We start from the raw sequence: 21,475 nt of genomic DNA, 5'->3' as shown, positions 1-21,475 counted from the left end.
AGTAGGTTGCTACTTCAAGTAACAATAATTCCACCTTATTTCTCTCAAGGTTAGATTTTTTTCTTCCATTTTTTCTCTGGTGAAAGGATTTCATGTTTTCTGATAATGTGGGAAATATTACTCTCTCCTTTTCATTTTGCTTTCTTTTTTCATGTGATTTTCAAAATCACTCTTGAATTTTCAGTACTTTTTTAAACTGCTTTACATTTAGTGCGTATCTAGTTTGCAGTTAGTGAATTTCTGCTCGGTGTAAATATCTGTTTTAACTTCACTGCTTTTACAGGTGAGTTAGTGTTGCGCTTACACAGCCCCCTCGCTTCTCCCTTCTGCAAAGATGCTAGAAGAAACGTTCGGGGTGAGACGTCGCGCCGCCGCGTTTGAAAACGGCTCGGCGGGCCCGTCCCGCTGCCGGCTCGGAGCCGGGGCCCAGCTCCGTACCTGGCAGCCCTCGCCCGGCCGCCCGCCCCGCGCAGTCCCGGCCGCCCTCGGCAGGTGGCCCCGGCGCCCCGTGGCTGCGCTGGGACCCGCCGGCTGCGGACGGGAGCGCGGGGCGCGGCGCTCCCCGGGTGGCGGGGTCCCGGGCGGTGCGGCCGGGCTCGGCGCTGCCCCGGTAAGCGCCGGGGCAAGGGCGCTGCCGGGGGCCAAGCCCACCGCGGGAAGGGTGCCGAGGAGCAGGGGGACCAGGTCCATGCGGGGCGGCGAGCGGCAGGGAGGGATGGCCGGCGGGGTGGGCACGGGGGCCGGGGTGAGGGGACGGAGCCTGCCCGAAGGAGAGGGCGCGCAGGGTTTGCTGAGCCCTTTTCCGTCCCCACTTAGGGAGGAGGCGGTGTTGTCCAGCAAAGGTGCCGCCTTTCCCGAGCAGCTTCTCCCGGCGGGGCAGCGCCGTCTGCCCCTGCGGCCCTGGCGCCTCCTTCCTTCCCCTCGGAGAAGCGAGGGGCAGAGCCGGAGCGGGCAGCGGAAGATGCTGTGCCTCCCGGTAGCCTTCCAGTTGCTGCTGGTGCTGGTGCTGTGCAGCCAGGGCACAGAGAGATGTCCGTCAGCCTTCTGCGAGTGTTCCGACTGGGATGACTACAAAATCACTTGCAGGGACATCCACTTCATTCCTAGCCTTCCGGAGGACACCCAGACCCTGTGAGTACAGTGGGATGGTTTAGAGGAGACACCAGCCCGTTGTGAGTGGTCACATTTTGCAAGCAGGAGATGCTCTGAGCTAATGTCCTGTGAGATGAGGGAGGGAAGTGGTGAGGGGGGAGTGCTGTAATTTACCTAGGCAGTACAGCATGGCGGGAACGGCAATGTGCAGACTGTGTGTGTCGAGGAGATGTAGGAAAAGTGTAGGAAAACCCTTTAGAGATGTGAAGAGATGATTGTCCATTGGGCCTTAAAAGGTCTCGGCAGGATATGTAACTAGGCTATTTGTGGGCAAACTGAGTGGAAGGCTGGATTCTGTGTGGCATGTGCCTAGGGGGTGAGGGGAAGGAAGGATAGATCAAACACAGTATTGTAATTAAAAAAAGAATAGGAATTGGATGTTTCACCTTGCAAATAGTTCCACGAAAGCTTCTGTGCACTTTCAGCTTTGCCAAAGCCCGACAAAAAGAATCCGTGGGAACTGAGAATCCCAATATATTGTCTGGGAGATGAAGTACTTCAGATAAATAAAAATGTGGAGCATGGGATAGAGCAGCAAATTTGGAGCTCAAGTACATAAACCTAAGTGTTTAGTACCATTGTAGGCACTGTAGAGTATATTGTCTGGGTTCCTGCTGCCAGTCCAGAAGTGTGTCCTGTGTCATATCAGCCCTATAGAGATATATCAGATAAATACTCTAGGGAAACCGAAACGGCGAAACCAGTCAGTTATAACTAAGCAGCTGAATCACTGCTGGCTTTTACTTTGTCTCATAAGGCACAAAATGTTTCTAGTCTCCAAGGGAAGGTTCATTTATAAGTTGATTACTTTCTGACAAAATAAACAAACTCAAACTCAGTTGATTTAATTGTAAGATAAAACAATAACAGGTTGATTTATGTCTTGATAATGATTCTCGGGACTTTATTTGAAAATATGAGCCATGAAGTTATTTGAACTTATTTGAATGGACTTCTCAAGATTTTTTAACACCTGAAAGTAAAGGTTTAGCAAATTGATCACCTACCTGAAAAGACAGAGAAAAAAATATTTATGTTATTTCCATTACTTATGCATGCCTTTAATTTTTTGGATGATCAGACTGCAGTATTTCAGTTGATAAGATTTTAAATTATACGGGTTTTGGTTTGGTTATTATACTTTTGTATATGCGGTTTATTTAGTTTGAAATTGCAGTAATGTTACTGTATGTAACATGTAGTATGTTCTTTGAAATCTATCATGACAAGCTAGAAAATAAAGCAGTTTTGGTTTATAGGAGAAATATGCCTTCATACAGGCATTTAAAATAGTTGATAGAAACAGTGAGATCACAGAATGGAATTGGACACTTTCCCTGAAAAATGCTGGTATGATGGCTGAGAAGTACCTCTCCACATACAGCTTCACAAATAAAGCACTTCAGCTGCTGGAGTTCTAGTGTTTTAAACACCTGTTGTAATGGGGGCTCTAAGATCACAAGCCACTGTTTTTAAAAGACAAAAAACCCAGTGAAAATCTTATTTCCATGGAAAAAGTAATTAACAAAAACAATTGAGAAATATTTTTATGTTTATTTTGGGTGTATTTTAATCATCTGTAACAATTGGGGTGACTCTTGCAAACTTCTCAAGAAGTGTACTCCCTACCATAGTCATTATAAGACAAGAAAAAAATCCAGGTAATGACAATTGTGATTTTATAGTGTATGGTAGAAAAGGTAGAACATGCGCTGTATAGTCTGTTTGATTTGAAAATAAATGGGAAAATTCTCTAAGGAAATAAGGAAAACAGAGCTCTTTTCACCAAAAAAATAGCATTTTTTACTTCAGTTTGCAGTTTTCTCTCTGGATGAGGTGTGTATATTTTCCTTCTGTGTTATTATTTGAATTGCTGAAGTCTGGTGGACTGTATCTAATTCTGTAGTCCCTTGCTTTCGGCAAATGACTTAATCTTTCTTTCCCTCCATATGTTAAATGGGAATCATAACAGTTACTTGTATCTGTTTTTTGTTCAGAATGCTTTCAGATGCTGCAGACTGACTTACTTGCATGTGGAGGATAAAATAACACAAAGAGTTTTCCTGAGAGATTGTAAGATGTGTGCCCCTGCTTCCGTCATGTTTTGCATCCTTCTGCCTTACACCTGGCAACAGTTCTGAATCAAAGACAAAAGATTCCAAAATAATTGAAGTTTCTGTTAACCTTAAGAACAAATGACCACTTCTTCTGAAGTGATGTATGTAGATGTGCATATCTGCACATTATATGTGGAAACCCTCCCCAAATCCAGCAACTTTGTTACATTAGGTAAGGTAACTTTGCTTCTTGGTGGTTATGCATGAACCTCAAGATTGCCAATTTTAAAACTTTCTTATGTGGCTATTCAGTTTTGTTGGGTTTGTAAAGCTAAGAGACTGGTGAGTCTAGGAACACTTTGCCAGCTTTTGGAGATGATGAGCTCTTTTCAGTGCACAGGATCTTGAAACTCCAATTAAAGTTTCATTCCGACTATTCAGTCGGGACTGTTCTCATTTCTCTGCCCTACTTTAAGACAGTGGTGTGAGCCTTTTTTTAACAAGCCACGCTTATAAGAAATTACAAAAAATTTTATTTCCAAACTCTTTTAGTGGAAAAGTGTCATGAACTTCAGCCAGGAAAATGCATTTGTTTTAAACCATTTTTAATGTATTTGTCCAAATATAGTTAATGCAGGTGCTTATCCAGAATGGCTGAGTGCACAGATACTGTTCTTGGAGATGCTTTTTTTCAGTGCAAGATTTTTCTTTTTTTTCTTTTTCTGTGGAGTAAACAAAATAATTAGAAAGAAAAAGGTTTTGTGTATTACAGGCAAAGCTTGTCTTGTTGCCTGAAGTTAAGGATATTATACTTATACCATACTATGGTAGGAAAGCAGTTCTAAGTGGTATTGAAATAGATACTAGGTATCAATAATTTGGTCGCATCTATATTTTCATGCCTCTCTCTGCACAGCTGACACCTGGCCTCGTCTGGTGCCATTTTACCCCTGCCTGGCCCTCCTTTGCTTCTGCCTCTGCCTATCCTTGACTCCACTCCTCCTTCATGCTGTGGCAGTGGCACTACGTGCACGGTACTGAGGGGATCCCCGTCCCAACACCTCGGCTGGCAGTGCTTTTCTCTTTCACCAGCACAGTGCTGGAACAGAACAATGGTTTTAACATATTTTACACATTTACAATGTGATACTTAGAACTAGCAATGATATGTTGAATATTCATAAATACTTACTGATAAAAATATTTTTTTGAACTAGAGAACAAAATACGTAAGGACTTAACAGTTTTACCTGTAATAACTGCATCACTGGCATCCACATTTTTTGTAAGTTTAATGAGTAGTTTAGAGCATTTTGAGTTCACAGAAGCTACAAATAAAACTGATGGAGATGATGTCTCTACTTTGTATTGAAAATAAATTAAACTGATTTAAAATATTTTCCTCCACATCCTAGTCTTAGGAATTGTCTGAAATTCAGAGATATTCTGACTTCAATCATGATTTTTTTATAGACTTCATTACTCCAGAAATAAGTATGGAGCCTCATAAATACATCTTCATAAATAACCTTGCAACATAAGCACATAATTATTGTCCCTATTTTAATGATGAAGTACCAAGAGTCTGAAAGAACAGGAAAAACACTGACATAGTTAAACAGACAACTGAAGGAAGCTATTAGGGCATCCTTCAGAAAATGGAAGTCATGCCCAAATGAGGAAATCTTTGGAAACTTGAAGTACAAAAGTATTGTGAAGAGAAACTTGTAATATCATAAAAACTCAGTGTAGTCTTTAAAACACAAAAGAGGGTAAGTCTGAAAAACTTCTATCAAACTGAAGTGTCAGTATGAAGCTTGTTTGAAACAAATTGAAAAATTGAATAGAATTAAATTCCCTGAGCCAGATAATACTTGTGTAAGAGTTCCAAAGACATTAAAATACAAAATTGCTGCATTACCTACTGTAGTATGTAACTTACCATTTAAATCAGCCATGGTGACAGAGGAATGGAAGGTCACAAGTGTAGCATAATTCTTTTTAAAAAGTGCTTTAGGAAATACCTTGGGAACTAAACACTGGTAGGTCTATCTTCTTTGGAAGACTGTGAAAAATAGGAAGGAATCGATCTGGTTTTCATAAAGGGAAAGCTCACTTCACAAATATATATGCTAGTTCTTTGAAGGAATCAGAAACATGTGAATACATTGATTTTTAAACTCGCATTTTCAAAAAAAATCAGCAAGGACCTTAGGGAAGATTTGAGACAAATTAGCTGTTAGACATAGGAAAGAAAGCTGGTTTATGGATTGACAGCAGGTTTAAGCAAGAAGAAAAAAAAGGTGGTCATAAACTCTTAATTTTCAGAATATAGGGAATTCATCAAAGGACCTGTACTTGTAACTATGACATCGAACAATCTGGGTGTAGGCTGCTCCTTGTTTAGGCTGTTCCTAGTTTCTTTTAATCTGGGTGTTGTAGTAAGCTGCACATAGATACGCTGTGGTCTTGATGAGTGAGCTGCCATCAATACATGCCATGTTTATCTCCTGCTATTTCTCCTCAATAGCCTGCCACCAGCTACTATAGCTAGCTGAAAAGACAAAAATCTTACTGTTCCCTTTGATTAAGCCTAATTGCCCTTAGAGTGAGCAGGAAATACATAGATCCACTGCAGGGAGACTAAAACCTATAGTTTACTGTTTTAGCTTCATAAAGATTGATAACGCAGCTTCTTGCCCGCATATTTTAGAAAGTGGCCTCATAAGATTTCAGTAACATGTAATCTTAACTACATTGTAAAAAAAATTTGGGTTGTGAATGGCTTATGATCTACCATCATTTAACTGTAGCAAAAAGAGTATGTTTGCTTTCTAACAACTGTTTAAGTAAAACTCACTGTCTGTGAACAGTCACATGGTAAAATGTTATAATAAAATGCTAGGTGCTTGTTTGTGAACTTCATTTGTTTTCCCTTCTTCATAAGTTGTAGAGGCATAGATTTGAAGGCCAAGAAGGCTCATGGGAACATATAGTCTGACATTCTGGATGATAAAAAGCATAAAACTTCCCAATAGGTAAAGTTAATTAGAGCTCCTTCTCCTTTTTTATTTTTTTGGGGTAGAAAAATCCTGTATTGTTGGTTTAAAAATAATATTAAAAAGAATAATATTAAAAAGAATCCCATACAACTGTTAACAATTTGTTCAAATGCTCAATCATCCTTGCTTTTTGTCTGTGTTTCTGGCTACTGCTGTGCAGTACGAAGTAGGGAAGTGTATTTAGGCATTGAATTTACGCACTTTGAATTGTCACTCTGGAATGAATTGCCACTCTCTGCATTGACTCCAAGAAATTCAGCCTTCTAATTTTGATCCTCTGAACTGCACATAAGAAAAGTGCCAGAACTATCCTGGAGTAAATGGTTGGGATAATCCTTTCTCTCCCAAGATGAAATCTGGGCAACTGTAGCTTTATGCCACTAGATTTTGTGGGGTCTTTACCTGTCAGATGAAAAAGCCCCATATTCTCACAGTTAACGTGATCAAATTGCTCCTTTTTGTTTTGATAAATTGAACAAATTATGATCCTGGTGTCTTCTACTGTAAGGTATATTTTTCAATACTTTATTTAAACCTGTGATTCCTTTCTGAACTGTCACCAACATTCCTACCTCCTTCTTAAACTCTGAGCATTAGAATTGAACTACCCGTATGCTTTATTAAACATTTTTGGGTATAGAGCTCCAATCAGTTATCCATTGAGCATAAACCTTAAGTCATTTTCAAAGTCTTTGTTTTTGAGAATAGTGTCTGCCCCATCTGTAAGAAAAATTTGTAGTTTGCTGTTCGTACAAACATTTTTTTTCTGCTCATCTATTTCAGTGCACATTGTCTGCTTTACTCAATTTACCAAATGTTCCAGCTCTCTGTTTATCAGTGACTTGTCTTCTTCATTACTTAGAATTCTCACAAAATTTGTTCTCTGTTTGAGTTACATAATTCAGCACGTTTATCACTCTCCTCATCAGAAAGTCTGCTTTCCTTTTTTGTTGAATCTGGCAATATTTGTTGTTCGCATAGGGATCGTGAGCAATTTATTCCCCCCCCTTCTTTCTCTGACTGTTGTAGTGCAAACAATTCCTCAGCTGAAAGATTTCTTTTATCAACTTAATAAAAACAAGATGGTGCCATTATTTAAGAACCATTCCTGGACTGAAACATCAAAGTCTAAATCTGAATATTCTTTTAAAACAGAACCTTTCACATAAAGGTCTAATAATCAATGGAGGACCAAGTTCGCTGAAACTTTCAAATCTTCCTATCTTTGGAGTACTTTTTTCATCTTGTAAAGGTAACTATTCCCTTCATAGCAAAACCAGAAGATTGGTATAATGACATTGTCACTGAAAGGCATTTTCATGTAAGAGTTGATCGCAGTATAGCAATTTTCCTTTTTCTCTCTCCCCAGATTTTCTTGTTTCCTGGTCCACCTTCGTCTCATAACTGAATTATTTTAGAAGTAGCCTATGATATCATTAACCCATGGAAAAATATTATCAAAAAGTACCTCAGAAGGAAATCCTGTTAAGAGCAGAGGAATGGTTGTACTTGGTCAGGCCAAAGGTCCACCTAGTCCACTATCCTGTTTCTGTTAGAGTCCATGAGAAGAGTATAAGAAAAAGAGAAGTGAGTATTGTACTTTCCTCTAATATTCTCCCAACCTTTAACAATAAGGGGATTAATAAGCTAGATGTTGTTCTTGTCCCTATGCAGAAACAATTGTTTTGTTGTTGTCTTTGAAACATGTTTTGTTTTTAAAAGTTTTCAGAGATGAAGTCTTCACAAGCTCCCCTCAGCAGTCTTTTCCGCTGCTTCACTCTCTTCCTGATGCTTTTCTTTGGATTCTTTCAAACTAATCCACCATTTTCCTGAGATGTGCTGTTCCAAAATGCATCAATATCAATGCTGACTAGGTACTACAAGTAGAATTGGTGTTCTTAGATGTAAAATGACACATGTGGGGAGGTCAGGAAGAGATGGGGTTTTTTTCCTGAAAAAACATTAAACTATTTCTAGCTGCTGAAGAATGGAATTAGCAAAAATTCTGCCACTTAATTCAATATATTTAATTGAGGTGAAGTGAGTTTTCATCTAAATATGAAACAACTATTTTATTAGGCTACAGCAGTGACATTAAGAACCTAAGAATAGCCATGCTGACTGAAATGAAGGACCTATTTTGCCAAGTACTCCATATCTGAGAGGGACTACAGACAGACTGGAAGGGTAAGAACAGGCCAAGCACATGTGATACTCCCTTAATACTTTCCCAGCTTCTCACCTTTTTCAGCTGAAAGAATTTCCCGACCCTGTTCATTAATACATTTTTTTGCCTATTTTTTAATTCTCAGTGGATGTCTCTTTCAGTTGCACATCCAATTTTGCCTTGAGCTTATATCAGCTTCTTCAGGATCAGTATCCACAATGACTTTTGACAAGGAGTTTCACAGGTCTGCTTCCTGTTGCATGAAGAAACACTTCCCTTTTGGTTTTGGTGGTTTTGTGTGGGTTTTTTTTTTAACTTCCTGAACTTGTCTCCCTCTAGCTTCATATATATGGCATTTTGTTCTTGTTTTCGAAGAAGGAGTAAACAGTCAATCCCATCTTCTCCCTGCTCTTCCTGATGTGTAGACCTCTATTATGTCTCCGTTCAGCCATTCCTCAGCCAGAGTGAAGGGTCCCAGACTACCCAGTATTTTCTGTGGAAACCATTCCATACCTTTGATCATCCTTCTTGCTTTCTTTGTATTTCTTGCATTTCTAAGTAAATATTCTACTTCAAGTGACAATACTAGTGCTCTACAAGGTATTCAATGTAGAGACAAACCCCAAATTTGTACAGTGGCAAAAGTATGTTATCTATTCTTTTCCCAGTATTTTCTAATAATTAGAATTGGGGTTTTTTTTTGACTGTTCCTAAGCACTGAATCCATGTTTTCACGGAACTAATGCCAAGATCTAACATAATGCCAAGATCTGCTCCTGAGTGAAAATTATGAGCTCAGAACCTGTCATTTTTAATACATGTATCTATGTATGATTTTCCCCCTGTGTATCATTTACATCTATTGACACCAAATTTCATTTACCATTTTATTTTCCAGCCACTCAGTCCTGTAAGAGCCTTCTGAAATTCTTCACAGTCAGCTCTTAGCATTACTACCTTAATAACTTCCTAGCATGAGTAAACATTATTACCTTACTGTTCACCCCCCTTTTCCAGGTCATTTATGAATGTATATTAAACAGCCTAAGTTCTTACCCAGATCCCTGTGGAACTTCATTTACTCTTCTCTTTTGTTTCCTATTTTTAACCAATAATTTATTTGGAGTGTATTTATCCAAACTGTCACAATCTTGGAAATGAACTAGACTATTTTTTTACCTAGGGAGGAAGTAAATTTTCCTTGTATATTGAAGTATCTCCCTCGGGAGGAGATAATTGCATAAACTTATTTTTAATATGTAAAATCCTTACATAAACATTTATGCATGCTGGAAAATAACAGTAAAAACTATTTCCTAAGGAAGATCTAATTAAAGATACAAATAAATGTATTACCTTAGAAACTGCTGAGTGTGCTGTCTTTGATCAGCCTCAAAACTTAAATTTATTGACTTGTATATCATCAGCCTTATCACAGTATTGCAGTACCATGTTCGCTGTCTTTGGCAGTTTATCTAAGATTCTAAACCTGAAGTGTTCTACAGTCTGAAATACCAGCTGGTACACCATTGCTTTTGTTACTGTTAATAAAAATGTCACGGATGTGACCAGGTTTTCGTGCCAGCATTTGTTAGTTTCCCTTGTCCTTCACTGAGGATTTCAGACTCTCTGACAGGCAGAAAAAAAGTCTTTGAAAGGCTGCCACTGGATTTTTAGTTCTGTTCTGGATCCCCTTTTAAAAGAGGTTACATTTTGAACGTCCATTTGCACACCAGTTGCACTTCTCATACTTATCTGTGATGCATTGTCATCACCACAAGTCAACTCCAGCACATTCCTTACATTCCTCAAATAGGCAAAATCAAGCAAATTACATTCATTATTTCATTAATTGTCTATATTACCGTCATTTGTGGACCAAAACCCTATAACTGTGGGCGTACAAAAGGACAGGACATAGATAGTTCTTGCCTCCAAAAGTAATGTAGGGCTGCAGATAGATATAGACAACATGGGCATCTGTAAGGCAGTAGAAAGCTGTATATTTACATACATAATAGATGCACATTTCTGGAATAGGGTTGTGGTTTTTTTCCTAAGGTAGAGCTCTGCTACTATTGTAATTGATAAATGAAAGACATTTAAGCTAAGTGAATATGAAACCAAAATTACTGTTTGTGTGTGTTTTCAGTAGAAATTCAAGCAGTTTTGAAGTAACTTCCTGTGTAGTTTTTATTTCTAAAAGTCCTTTGGTGAATCTTAACAGTATTATGATGAATGTATCTTTACATTTCCCTATGTGCTTTTAATGTTTTTCATATGTACAAAAAAATTAGGTTTCAGAGATCTTTCTCTGAATTTTAAAGTATCTCTGGCTGTTTATAAAGGCCTCTGAGGTTTTTAAAGCCTGTTTCCTTTCTGTCACATATGATTTCGGACTTTCTTTGTCTCACAAAACCAGATGTGCCTTTTTTGTTCATATGGAATAGCAGGAAATTTCTTAATTTACGTTCGAAATGTAAAGAAAATCATTAACTAAAGCATGCTGTTCTATAATCTCTGCTCACCTAGTCAGATTCCAGTCAAATTCCCTCTTATTCCCAAATAAATATACAAAGATTTCTTTAAAGGGACATGGTTCAAGTGATCTTGTAGCGCAAATATGACCTACTGAAACATTTTCACAGTCTGGGAGAATGGGGTCTGTACTGCAGCTACTTTTTAATCCATGTGTCTGACTCATACAGAAATCAAGAAAATGAACAAAAAAAAAGGTTGAAAAAATGCTTTAATTATATGCAAATGGCAAAAAAGAAAGTGTAGGTAGAAAAAGAAGACATCATTTTGGTGGAAAGGGTGAAAATTCTCTGCTTCTGGATCTATGGTACCAATTTTTTTCCTGACCACCAGAAAAAAGGTAATACTGTTGCTCAGAGTTGTGTTTTTGCAATCAGTATAGATACACCTGTTCAGAATTATATCAGGAGCAAACCTTTTATTCTGGGCTACACGAATTTCAAAATTGCCATCAGGATTGTCTCAGCCTCAGTTGAATGCATGCGGTCATGTTCAGGTATGACAAAACATTGTAATGGAGATAGCTTCTGAAGAAGTCCTTGAATAATTTTTTTCTTTGTAACTGAATTTACCCACCAAGAAGGAATAGAATTATTTTTCTAATAGCTATGTTAAGCTCCAGACTTTCATTTTTTTAAACCTTTGTTCACTTTCTTGTTGTGAGAGAGTCCAACTTGCATCAGTCCTTGTGGAGGAAGGGAGAGGAATTTTACCACTCAGAGAGGTTCTGCAGGAAAATTATATCTCATATAGTCCTAGTTTATATTACCATTTGTGGAAACTCCCTAATTAAATGGGTAAGGTGAAAACTGCCTTTTTTAACATGGGGTCTTTTAAATTATTTTGGTGGGCATTTCCTTTCTGACTAATGGGTCTGAGTTTAAAGCAGCTTACTTCATTAGTTCCTGGGGGACAAGTGTGTGTACTAACCCTTTGGAGTGTCCTGGAGCATAAAAACTTAACAATTATTGTACTGGGTCATAAAGAAAGCTCCATCTCACCCAAGATCCTGTCCTGAACATTGACCAAAAGCAGATACCCAGGGCACAGGGTGTGAATAATCTTATACACAGGGATCAAATTAAGAGAGCCAAAGTTCTCCTGGAGCTGAAAGTAGCAAGGGATGTGAAGGGTAACAAGAGGGACTTCTGTAAGTGCACGGTCAGCAAAAGGAAAACCAAGGAAACTGTGGGCCCACTGCTGAGGGTGGGCAAGGGAACTTGTGACAAAGGATATGGAAAAGGCCTCAATGTCTTCTTTGCACTGTTTTTTTTTTTTTTAATCTGCTCCCAGGCCTCCTAGGTCCCTTCGCCTAGTAGCACAGGAAGGAACATTGAGGAAATGGAGCATTACCTACAGTAGAAGATAGACTAAAGAAGCACTGAAGTGTACTGGATCTGTGGGACCAGACGGGGTGCATCTAAGGGTGATGAGGGAGCTGGTCGATGTCATTGTGAGGCCACTCTATCATCTTTGAAAGGTCATGGTGATCAAGGGAGGCTCATGATGTCTGAAAAAGGCAAACATCATGCACATCTTCCATTAAGGCAAAAAGGAGGATCTGGGGAAACACAGGCTGGTGGCTGCTATGTAGTTATTTTTTGTATGCAAGTCATTCTCTACCTTTGAAAATCCTTTTGCAGGTGCTATATACCTGACCAGTGCCAAAACAATTTTCTTTATTTTGTTCTATATTTCTGTCTTAGTAATTCCTAAGATTCGGTTTGCCTTTTTGACCTCTGCTGAGCAGCTGGCAGCAATTATAGGCACTTAGTGGTCCTCTGATTAGAAACAATAGTAGCCAGCAATTACAGCCTGTTCTTACTCTCTTTCCCTGTAGGAAATGAGCCTCTTCTGACTGCTGTTTTCTGAAATTTCACGGTCCCATTTGAACTTTCTTTGCAGCCATTTATAGACTCTTAGCTTGATATTTCAGAAACATAGCTCTTTGCTATCATATTCGGAGTACGTGCTTCCCCGGTGCGGATGGAGCAAGGTAGTAGGCCATTTGGAAGGGTGGCCAGCAGAGGGACCGCATACTGCCAGGTAGATCTGCCCAGAATTAGTGAAGCAGAATAAATCATTGTGATCTTTAAAGAACATTTAGGTGTGAGCTGAGACTGATAAGACCTTTAGAATCGATCGTACTGAAAGTATGCCAGTGTTTTTAGGGAGGTATTATTTTTATTAGTAGTTGTCAGAAAAAAATCTAGGTGTGAAATATTCTTTCAACCATGGGACTCTCTCTTAGATACCAGGGCTAAGAGGCAAAACCAGAAGAGAAATCTGCACTATTTCTACAGAAAAATAGAAGAATGCAATGCTAAAGACATTAAACAGAGAAATCCAGGGATCCAGTGAAAGGTATAGAAGAAAGAAAAAAATAGGAGTAAGAGGCATAAGAGGTCAGAGCAGAGACAATCTCTTTATGGCCTATCTTACTACCTATGGCTGAAAGATAGCCTTAAAAGAGTTTTTGTATTGTGCCATCGAGGTGCTTTAACTCTTTCCTGAATTACACATAATTATACACCTAACATGCTAGGTTATAGTGTTAGGTTTCATTTCAATTACTTTTACTGGCTCTTCAATCTCTATATTTAACTATCTCCTTATCCGTGAGAGAAAATAGCTCAAACTTTGTGTTGTGTGACTCAGCCTTTCTTCTTAAAGATTGCCATTTAAAACATTGGTTTTTATTAAATGGGAATATACTAGAGGTAATTGCTGTATACTTTGGTACTTTTGATTTATTTCAAAACAAGTTGAAAAGACTTCCATAACATTACTCTATGATGCTTTCTTTAGGTCCAGACAGATCACACTCACTTTCTTGAGATCAAGAGAGAACCAGTCTTATTTTAGCATGTGTCGCAGCTCATTGTCTGTGTTGAGGTTTAAATTGTAATGAATTTAGGTGCTATTATTGCTTCTACTTGAGTCAGTAGCATTGGATTTTGCAAAATCCTGGATATCATTGTTTCCCATTGACTTGGGTAAGGTATTAGGGCATTGCCTGTATTGTAGAATCTTGAATAGAATAGAAGCTGTTGACATAAAGTGGGCTTTTTGCAGATGGGACCATTTTTAATTCTTGAGTATAACAAGATACTTATTCTACTCTCTAAAATTTTGGCTACTTTTTAAGAGACATCGAAGTGTGGCTAACAAGCTGCTATACTATTAGCAGCTTCACAACTAAAGTTGTTAGTTTATTCGAGGCTCTTTAATGTGTTTCCTGTGAACACGAGGATGTGTGAGGGCTAAGCCCAGCAAAAAAAGCACGTTTGAAGTTTTTGAGGAACTGAGATTGTACTGCATAATACCCATCCCTGTTTTGGCAGATCAGCATTTGACAGTAGTTTATCTGTACTACGTGTGAAATTATTCCATCACAGTTGGTGATGAAGGCAGATAATTTAGATTTTTTTAAACCACGTCCTGAAATGGTCCAGTTTTCCAAGTGTAATCACCTTTTTTAGACTGTTTTGAGGTTCTGTAAACCCATGTTATGGAAAATAGCAAACATCTATTGATTTTGCAAATATATAAAAAGCCTGTATGAGTCAGATTTGTGAGAAGTTGCCTTCTTAACTGATACCAACAGAAAACATACTATTATTAGCTTTTTGCAAAACACTTTGTAAACAATTGCTTAGTAGTTACAGTATTTGTAATATTTAAGCTTTTTCTTTCCTTTTACAGTTATATCAGTAAGCTCTGTTTCTCAATTCAGGAGAAGGCTATTGTGTGCTTCTGAAGTGTAATGGGTTGGAAATTTAATGTCAAAAGAAAACAATGTAATGAAAACTGACTGCAATAGCAATTCAAGATTCAGTGGACTGTAACACTTACAGAATCAGTCTGTTAAACGACTGTCAAAATCCTTTCCTAAAATAGAGTTTTTTAACTCTGGCATAAAACACTTTTTCGCTATTAAGTTGATCAAAACTAGTCATCTCCACAGACAAGGAAAAGATAAAAATGAGTTTCTTCTGCCACATCACCATTGTCTTTTGTGACAATGTGCAGTATTCTCATTTAAGTGAACCTCTTCTTAGCATCTACAAAAGAACTATTTGCAGTCCCTCTGCTTTTCTGTTGAGCAAGCTATGTGTGTAGTTAAAGCATACTGAAGTAATGCTTGCTTCTACTGGGAATGGGAATGGCTTTTTGTTTTGCGCTTGTACAGTTCCCAGCACTGGCTGAGTTTATGCCATGACGCAGGAATTTTAAATGTTACAAACGTACAAGAAATGCTACTGATACATTGCTACTGATCAGCAATGAAAAAAAAAATTGTATTCAATGTTCAAAAAATATTATTTTGATCTTCAGTAGTCTCTCTGGTCCCCTACTGTTACTCATTCCTGTTCTTCATATGGTCACTTCATTGGGTTGTTGTATGTGTGTCAGTAAAGCAGTGCATAGTTTGTAAATAACTTCAAGAATCCTTAGAACAGTTTTTTTCTATGACTCACCATTGTGGTTATGAACAAATCATTTCACTTTAACATTTCACTTTAACTGAGAGGATAATACATACTAATTTTTTGGACCTAGTGTATGTCAACATGCAGGATTTTTGTATGTCAACAGCAGGATTACAGAAGTAATACCATGCCTTTTCAAGAAAAATATGTAGGTAAATATAATAACATACGTCAGATTTGAAAGGAAATTTTAAAAGTCCAGACTTTTGTAAAATGCAGTATTTTGGAAGCATTTTATGTTGCAGCATGCGCATAAAGTTATTTGAATGATTACCGGAAAGACAATTGATAAGATATTTTAATGGATTTGGTAAGTATAATGGTGTTTGGTAGAAAAGAAATTTATTATTTTAAGAAAGCTCAAATCTGGTTTTGGCTTCAGAAATAGTTAAATACTTTTACAAATGAAAACAGCTCAGTGTTGTTTGGAAAATGAACTAATTGCAACTAAAATTTTTCTTTTAAAAAGTGTAGCTGTTTCTTATGATAACCTACAGAATATCCAGATATTGCCAAAGGTCAAGGAAAAATCTTCCAGTTGTGAGAAATGTGACCAGCGAATAGGCTGCATGTCTGTGTTTGATATTTACATGTGATGTCTCATCATGTACTTAACTTGACTTCTACTTTCTTTATTTGATGTAGAAACAGCAGTTACACACTGGGTTTACAGGTACCCTGTGTACCATGGAGTGTATTAACAATTTCCTTTGAGGAATGTGAGCGATATTTTACACTGGTATGAATTGAAAATTTCAAAGGTAGCTCCCAGTTTTGTTCAGAACTCATGTTATGGGTATGTTTGTAGGACTTGGAAACATATTTCCCAAAACAAAGCAGTTAATTTATTTTAAGAGGTGGGTTTTTTTAGTTCAGTATTTCATTTAGTAATTTATTGTCTTTTCAACTTTATTGTCTATTCAACTTTGCCTTGAATAAGGAGAAAATATTTAAAACAGTTGACCAATAGTCTTAGTGTTTATACATAAAGGCAAACATCCATGGAGAAAATAATTTGTATCCTTCAAATGTTAAGCACAAAGGCCTTACAAAGACCTTACCACTATGCAGGGCAGTTGTGTATGATTTTTATAAAAAACAGTTTTAATTTGGCGTAAGTTGAAGTGTGACTTGTCACTATTTTAAATCCCAATATTTTCTTTTAGATTCCTGAAATTGGATTGGCCTTTGCTGCTTTTTCTGAGGAAATAGTTTGTATTTGAAAAACAAATTTGGAAAACAGAGGGCAAGTGATTTAATGATATATCCAATTCAGGATTTTACTAAGTCACATATTTAAAATGCAACTTTAAAATTATCTCTTGTCATTTCTTAGAATATACAACTGTGTCATTGCAAGGGTATTATTTTAACTAAATCTTCTACATATTAAAGTGTTATCTTCACTGTGATCGTCTTACTATGACACCCTAGAAATACTGCAGTTGTTTGCATTTTGTATGGCCACCTTCCCTTAGCATTGAAAATATATACTAAGCAGAACATTAAGCCACTATCTAGCTGCCCATTTGGTTTTTCTTCAGATTTTAGTGGTACCGATTATGTTTTCACCTGCTCAGCCAGCGTCTTCCAGCAGTTGTCTGTATTAGTGCAGTTGCTCCTTACCACGTTTTTTGCAGTTCTCAGTATCTCAACTGTTTAGGATTAAATACCTCTGCCTTGTAGGTATTTAAATGGCATGCTTTCTTCAGAACTGACAGTTCTGAAATCTATTAAATGACATTAGCAACCTACTGTTTTGCTGGTAAATGGAAGGTAACATTCGGTAGAGCCAGTGTCTCGTGTAAAGTCTTCATTTTTTACTCAGATCCAGCAAGAAGCAGTGGGTGATCACAAATTGGGCAAGAATAAGCTCCGACATTATGGATTGGTGTTTTCTGTTTGCTATATATTAGCAAGTAACCAAACTGAATTCTTGCCTGTCAGTCTGACAGTGTCCATATGCACCTCACTACATAGGAACAGGATATGTTAGTGCCAAGAACTTACTTTCAATACAGAATTGTCCCAAATGCTGGCCTGCACACTTTCATTTTGAAAGGCTGTAGTATTTCTTTAATTTCTTAGGGCTGGGCCAGTTTTGACGTATACTTTCTGTTATTCCTTTGGAGTGCTAGTTAATTGTGGGAAAGTAGCTATGTAGTCTTCTAACAAACTCAGAAGTGATTTCCTACTTTTGGTGTTACTGCTGTGTGAGTCTCCCTCGCTCCTACCACGTTGGTAATACTAGCATTAGACACTAGGTGGTAATGGTCTTCTGGTAAGCTCAGGATGCATTTCACAATGTGAAATGCCTTTTTATAGCTATTTTTGCACCACTGAAAGACTACGATGCATTTATTTCAGAATAATAATAATAATAAAACTAATATTTTTCAATTTGTTTAGTTTGTGTTGGGTTTAGTTGAATATAAAAAACTAGAAGTTAATGCATCACTAATTGTTTACCTAGCCATTATCTTAGCTGTCATAGTTATTTCTTCTACAGAAAAGCTGGAAGGTCATTGCTTGTTATGATTTTCTCAGAAAGATGAAATTAGTATGTAAAATTTCTTACTTGGTTTCACATATGGTCAATTTTTTTTCCTCTGTCTTTGTGGAGAATAGTTCATTAAAATACTTGTAGCTATTGTTGCCATGATTCAAATTACAAATCATGTCATTTTAATCTGAAATTCTTTGGATGGTCCCTATTTTTTTGTTACGTTTTGTAGGAGATGTTTAAAAATTGTTTTAAAATGAAGAGGCTAAGTATGTAAAATATATATTTACTTCCTTAATACATCTTATGGAAGTAATATCAAAGATACTGCTGAGGATGTTGTTAAAATCAGGTATATATGGTTAGACATATATTTATATATTTCTTAATATAGAAAATGTGAAACCGTTTATATTTGAGGAGAATGTTGGTTTCACTTGGATTTTTCACTGACTGCCTTCAACTCCTGTTAAAAGAGAATGTCCTCTCAGTGCTGGCATGGCCAACTAGATGTTTTTTGCTTCCTTATTTAGGGCTTCGAAGTAGCTGCAGAGATTGCTGCAGACAGGCTGGAACTGAGCAAGAAGGGTTTCCTTCTCTGCCGTTTACTGGAGCATGAGGTCAGGTGCCTTGTTACAGACAATTTCTGTGAGTCTGGGTGCAGCAGTAGTCTGTGAGAAGCGATGGTGCAACCATTGAGATCCAGGGAGTAGACTCAAAGTCCAAGAGATAGTAAAGGGGAAGAAAGACCCATCAAGCCCTGAACTCATCCAAGAGAAGAGACTTGTTTTCCGAATTTATATGTAAGGTGGAGTTCTTTGGTAGGCTGTTATGCACTGAAATGATCAAGTGTAAAGAAAAAGTGTGAGAGACTGGGGTAAAATCTAGTGTATATAATAAATGGTACTTTAAACTAAGTGCTACATACTTTGTACAGCTTTCTTCCCAGAGCAGATCTGGGAAATTTAATACAGCATGAATGTTGAATTAATCTAATAGACATTGGAATAAATAGATTAAGTGAACAGTTTAATATTTGTAGTTAGGCAAATGTTTCCATTTGCATGACAATATGTATTTTGTCATGGCAGGGCTTCATTGCTTGATTAAATGAAGGAGGTTGAAAACCAGGGGTTGTTTTGTGTTTGAGGGATTCAAACATGCAAAGTTTAAAAACATTAAAAAATTATTCTGTGTTGTTATATTATGCAGAGCAATCACGCAAGTTACCTGTAAGTGTATGTGGAAAGAGAGTGTCTGCTCCCCTAATATTAGTTGATCAAGGACCTTGTCAAATGGGATGCTAAGGAAAAGGGAAGCAATAAACAAAACATGCAGAGACACAGACCTCACAGAGAAACAATAACAAGAATGACAAGAATGACAAAGTAACAAGAAGCAGCCAGCCTGGTCAGTCACACTAATTGATGGGCTATCAAGAAACTGCAGGCATCACTTCAAAGAGGGGCCAACCTGGACTTTGCAACTGATAAGGATGCAGGCCTGGGGGTCCTCGATATTGGGACAGGGGATTGGTGGAATTATGCAAACTGATGAGGCAATGTGCAGGGGAAGGGAGTCACGGAGAACACAAGAAAAATAAACAGAAAGGGGTATAAAAGGGGTCGGTTACATGTGAAATGGGGCTGGTCAGTATGTTTGACTGAGCCCTGTGCCTGATCACTGCAGTCTGTCCTATCTTCTTACTAAATCCTCATAACATTATCTATTATGTGTAGTCACAGTTGAAGTTATATTAGGTTTTGCTGAAACATAACATTTACATATAATATGAAGGTCATATTTATATCTGCTATGAACCTTAATGAAACGAAAGTATAGATGAAATCAGAGGAGGGGAAGGAAGACAGCAAATAAAAGGCTCACTTTACTCGAATTGGTGTCAAAACTGTGCAAAACTGCTGCTGTTGAGATGGTGGAAACCAAAAAGGGAAAAAACTTATTCTCACAAGTAATCATTACAGTGTGTCTGTTTTGAAATGTTTAACACCTACCACCTGTACATTTCATAGGATTAATTAAGAATGTGCTGGGATAAGGGTTCCTTAACACTGAACCTTGCAAGGCTTACAGTGCTCCCTGTGCCCAGTTGTTTGCGTATGTAAGCACAAAGGAGTGGCTGTGCAGGATCATGCCGAAGCTCCATCTCTCCCAGTCTCCTGCCTGCAGCTGTGAGCAGTAAAGTATGCCCCGTGAAGAGTATATGAATAAGACAAACATGCAAGTGACACTGGCCTGGAATACTCTCCCTGTAATAGTTTGTTTGAGAATTTGTATTTTATATCCCCAGATGTGTTTTTATTCCATGAATCTGTCCAGTCACTTTAGAATCCAGTATTTTTACCATTTCCTCTAGTACTGTCCCGTCTCAGAAAAGGCTGAAAGGAATGTGTTTCATTTTTCCATCACCCAGGTCCCTGGCCAGTTGACCAATGTAAGTCACTGTTGATTTAATTTCATATTCATATGCTAGGCATGTACATGAGGGAGAGCTAAGATGTGAACACCCAAACTGCCCAGCCACTTCTGCCAACATCTAGCAAAGGAACAAGGTTTGACTATTCCAGTTAAATCTACTATCAGAGTCCTCATGCAATTGCTCTCATCTCTTACTCTGCAGCTAAGTGTTTAGCTTCTTCCTCTACCACTCTCTTTTGTATTTTTTTTTCTCTCTGTGAACTCAGGTGATAGATGGAACTCAGGTGTTTAGCCTGATCTGGGCTTGGTATAGGGTACCAGAGAATGAGGGGGAGAAGTAGCCACGGTCCGTGTTGTTCAAAGAAGGAATGCTCCCTTCCACCAATCTCTCACAGGTGACAGATACGAAGGACACCCTTCTGCTGCTGCCCTGTCTTGATGAACAGAGTCTCATGCTTGGGAAACAAGCAAACCCCCCAAAATTCCCCAACAGACCCCAAGCTCTCGGGAGGCTTGTATCTAAATGCAGTTGTAAAAATCTTTTTAAAAGACCAGTGCTTTTTATAAATGTGTTTAGTGTAAGGTCTTAGATAATATATTACATATATCTTCAAGTTATTGTAAGAACTTCAGCACTGAGTCAGGATTCATCAGTAATGAAAAATAAAGCTTTCAACTGATGTACCAAGTAAGCCAGAGAGCAATAGAAATGTTTTCTCTTTAGATTTTCATGTATTCTATCATCACATCTATGTCTCTAGGTTCCCAGTCTAATAGTATTTTGGCTACATAGTGCACACTGTTAGTGCTAGTTATCAGATGAATAGGTGTGATTGAAGTGGATGTATACCTCTCCTACATTTTCCCCTGGATTTTTTTTGCTCTAACACAAGACAGTAATAGAAATGAACTAGTCAAACGTAAGTAGGCAGAGGCTGTGGCAATTACATGTACACACAGATTGCCTGTACCTCTCAAATGGAAAATCCCTTCATGTTTCACTGCTCCTGGTTGCTAGGTACTTCTGATATTCACCAATTTCAAATGTTTGAAAATGGTCACCT

The 21,475-nt window shown here is 38.0% G+C and overlaps 1 protein-coding gene across 1 annotated transcript in view; it reads left to right on the top strand.

Moving 5' to 3' along the window:
- Positions 1-826: 826 nt before the first annotated feature.
- The window catches only part of TSHR (thyroid stimulating hormone receptor), a 73,128-nt gene continuing 52,479 nt past the window's right edge, over positions 827-21,475 (top strand). Inside the window, exon 1 of the mRNA XM_075151402.1 lies at positions 827-1,131. Coding sequence (XP_075007503.1) covers positions 962-1,131 — 170 coding nt within the window. The 5' untranslated portion in view covers positions 827-961. The remainder of the gene's footprint in view (positions 1,132-21,475) is intronic.

The sequence above is a fragment of the Calonectris borealis genome, chromosome 5 (assembly GCF_964195595.1).
Source record: "Calonectris borealis chromosome 5, bCalBor7.hap1.2, whole genome shotgun sequence".
NCBI lineage: Eukaryota > Metazoa > Chordata > Aves > Procellariiformes > Procellariidae > Calonectris > Calonectris borealis.
The sequence above is the reverse complement of the archived record's forward strand: the minus strand, read 5'-3'. Positions and strand labels throughout refer to the sequence as shown.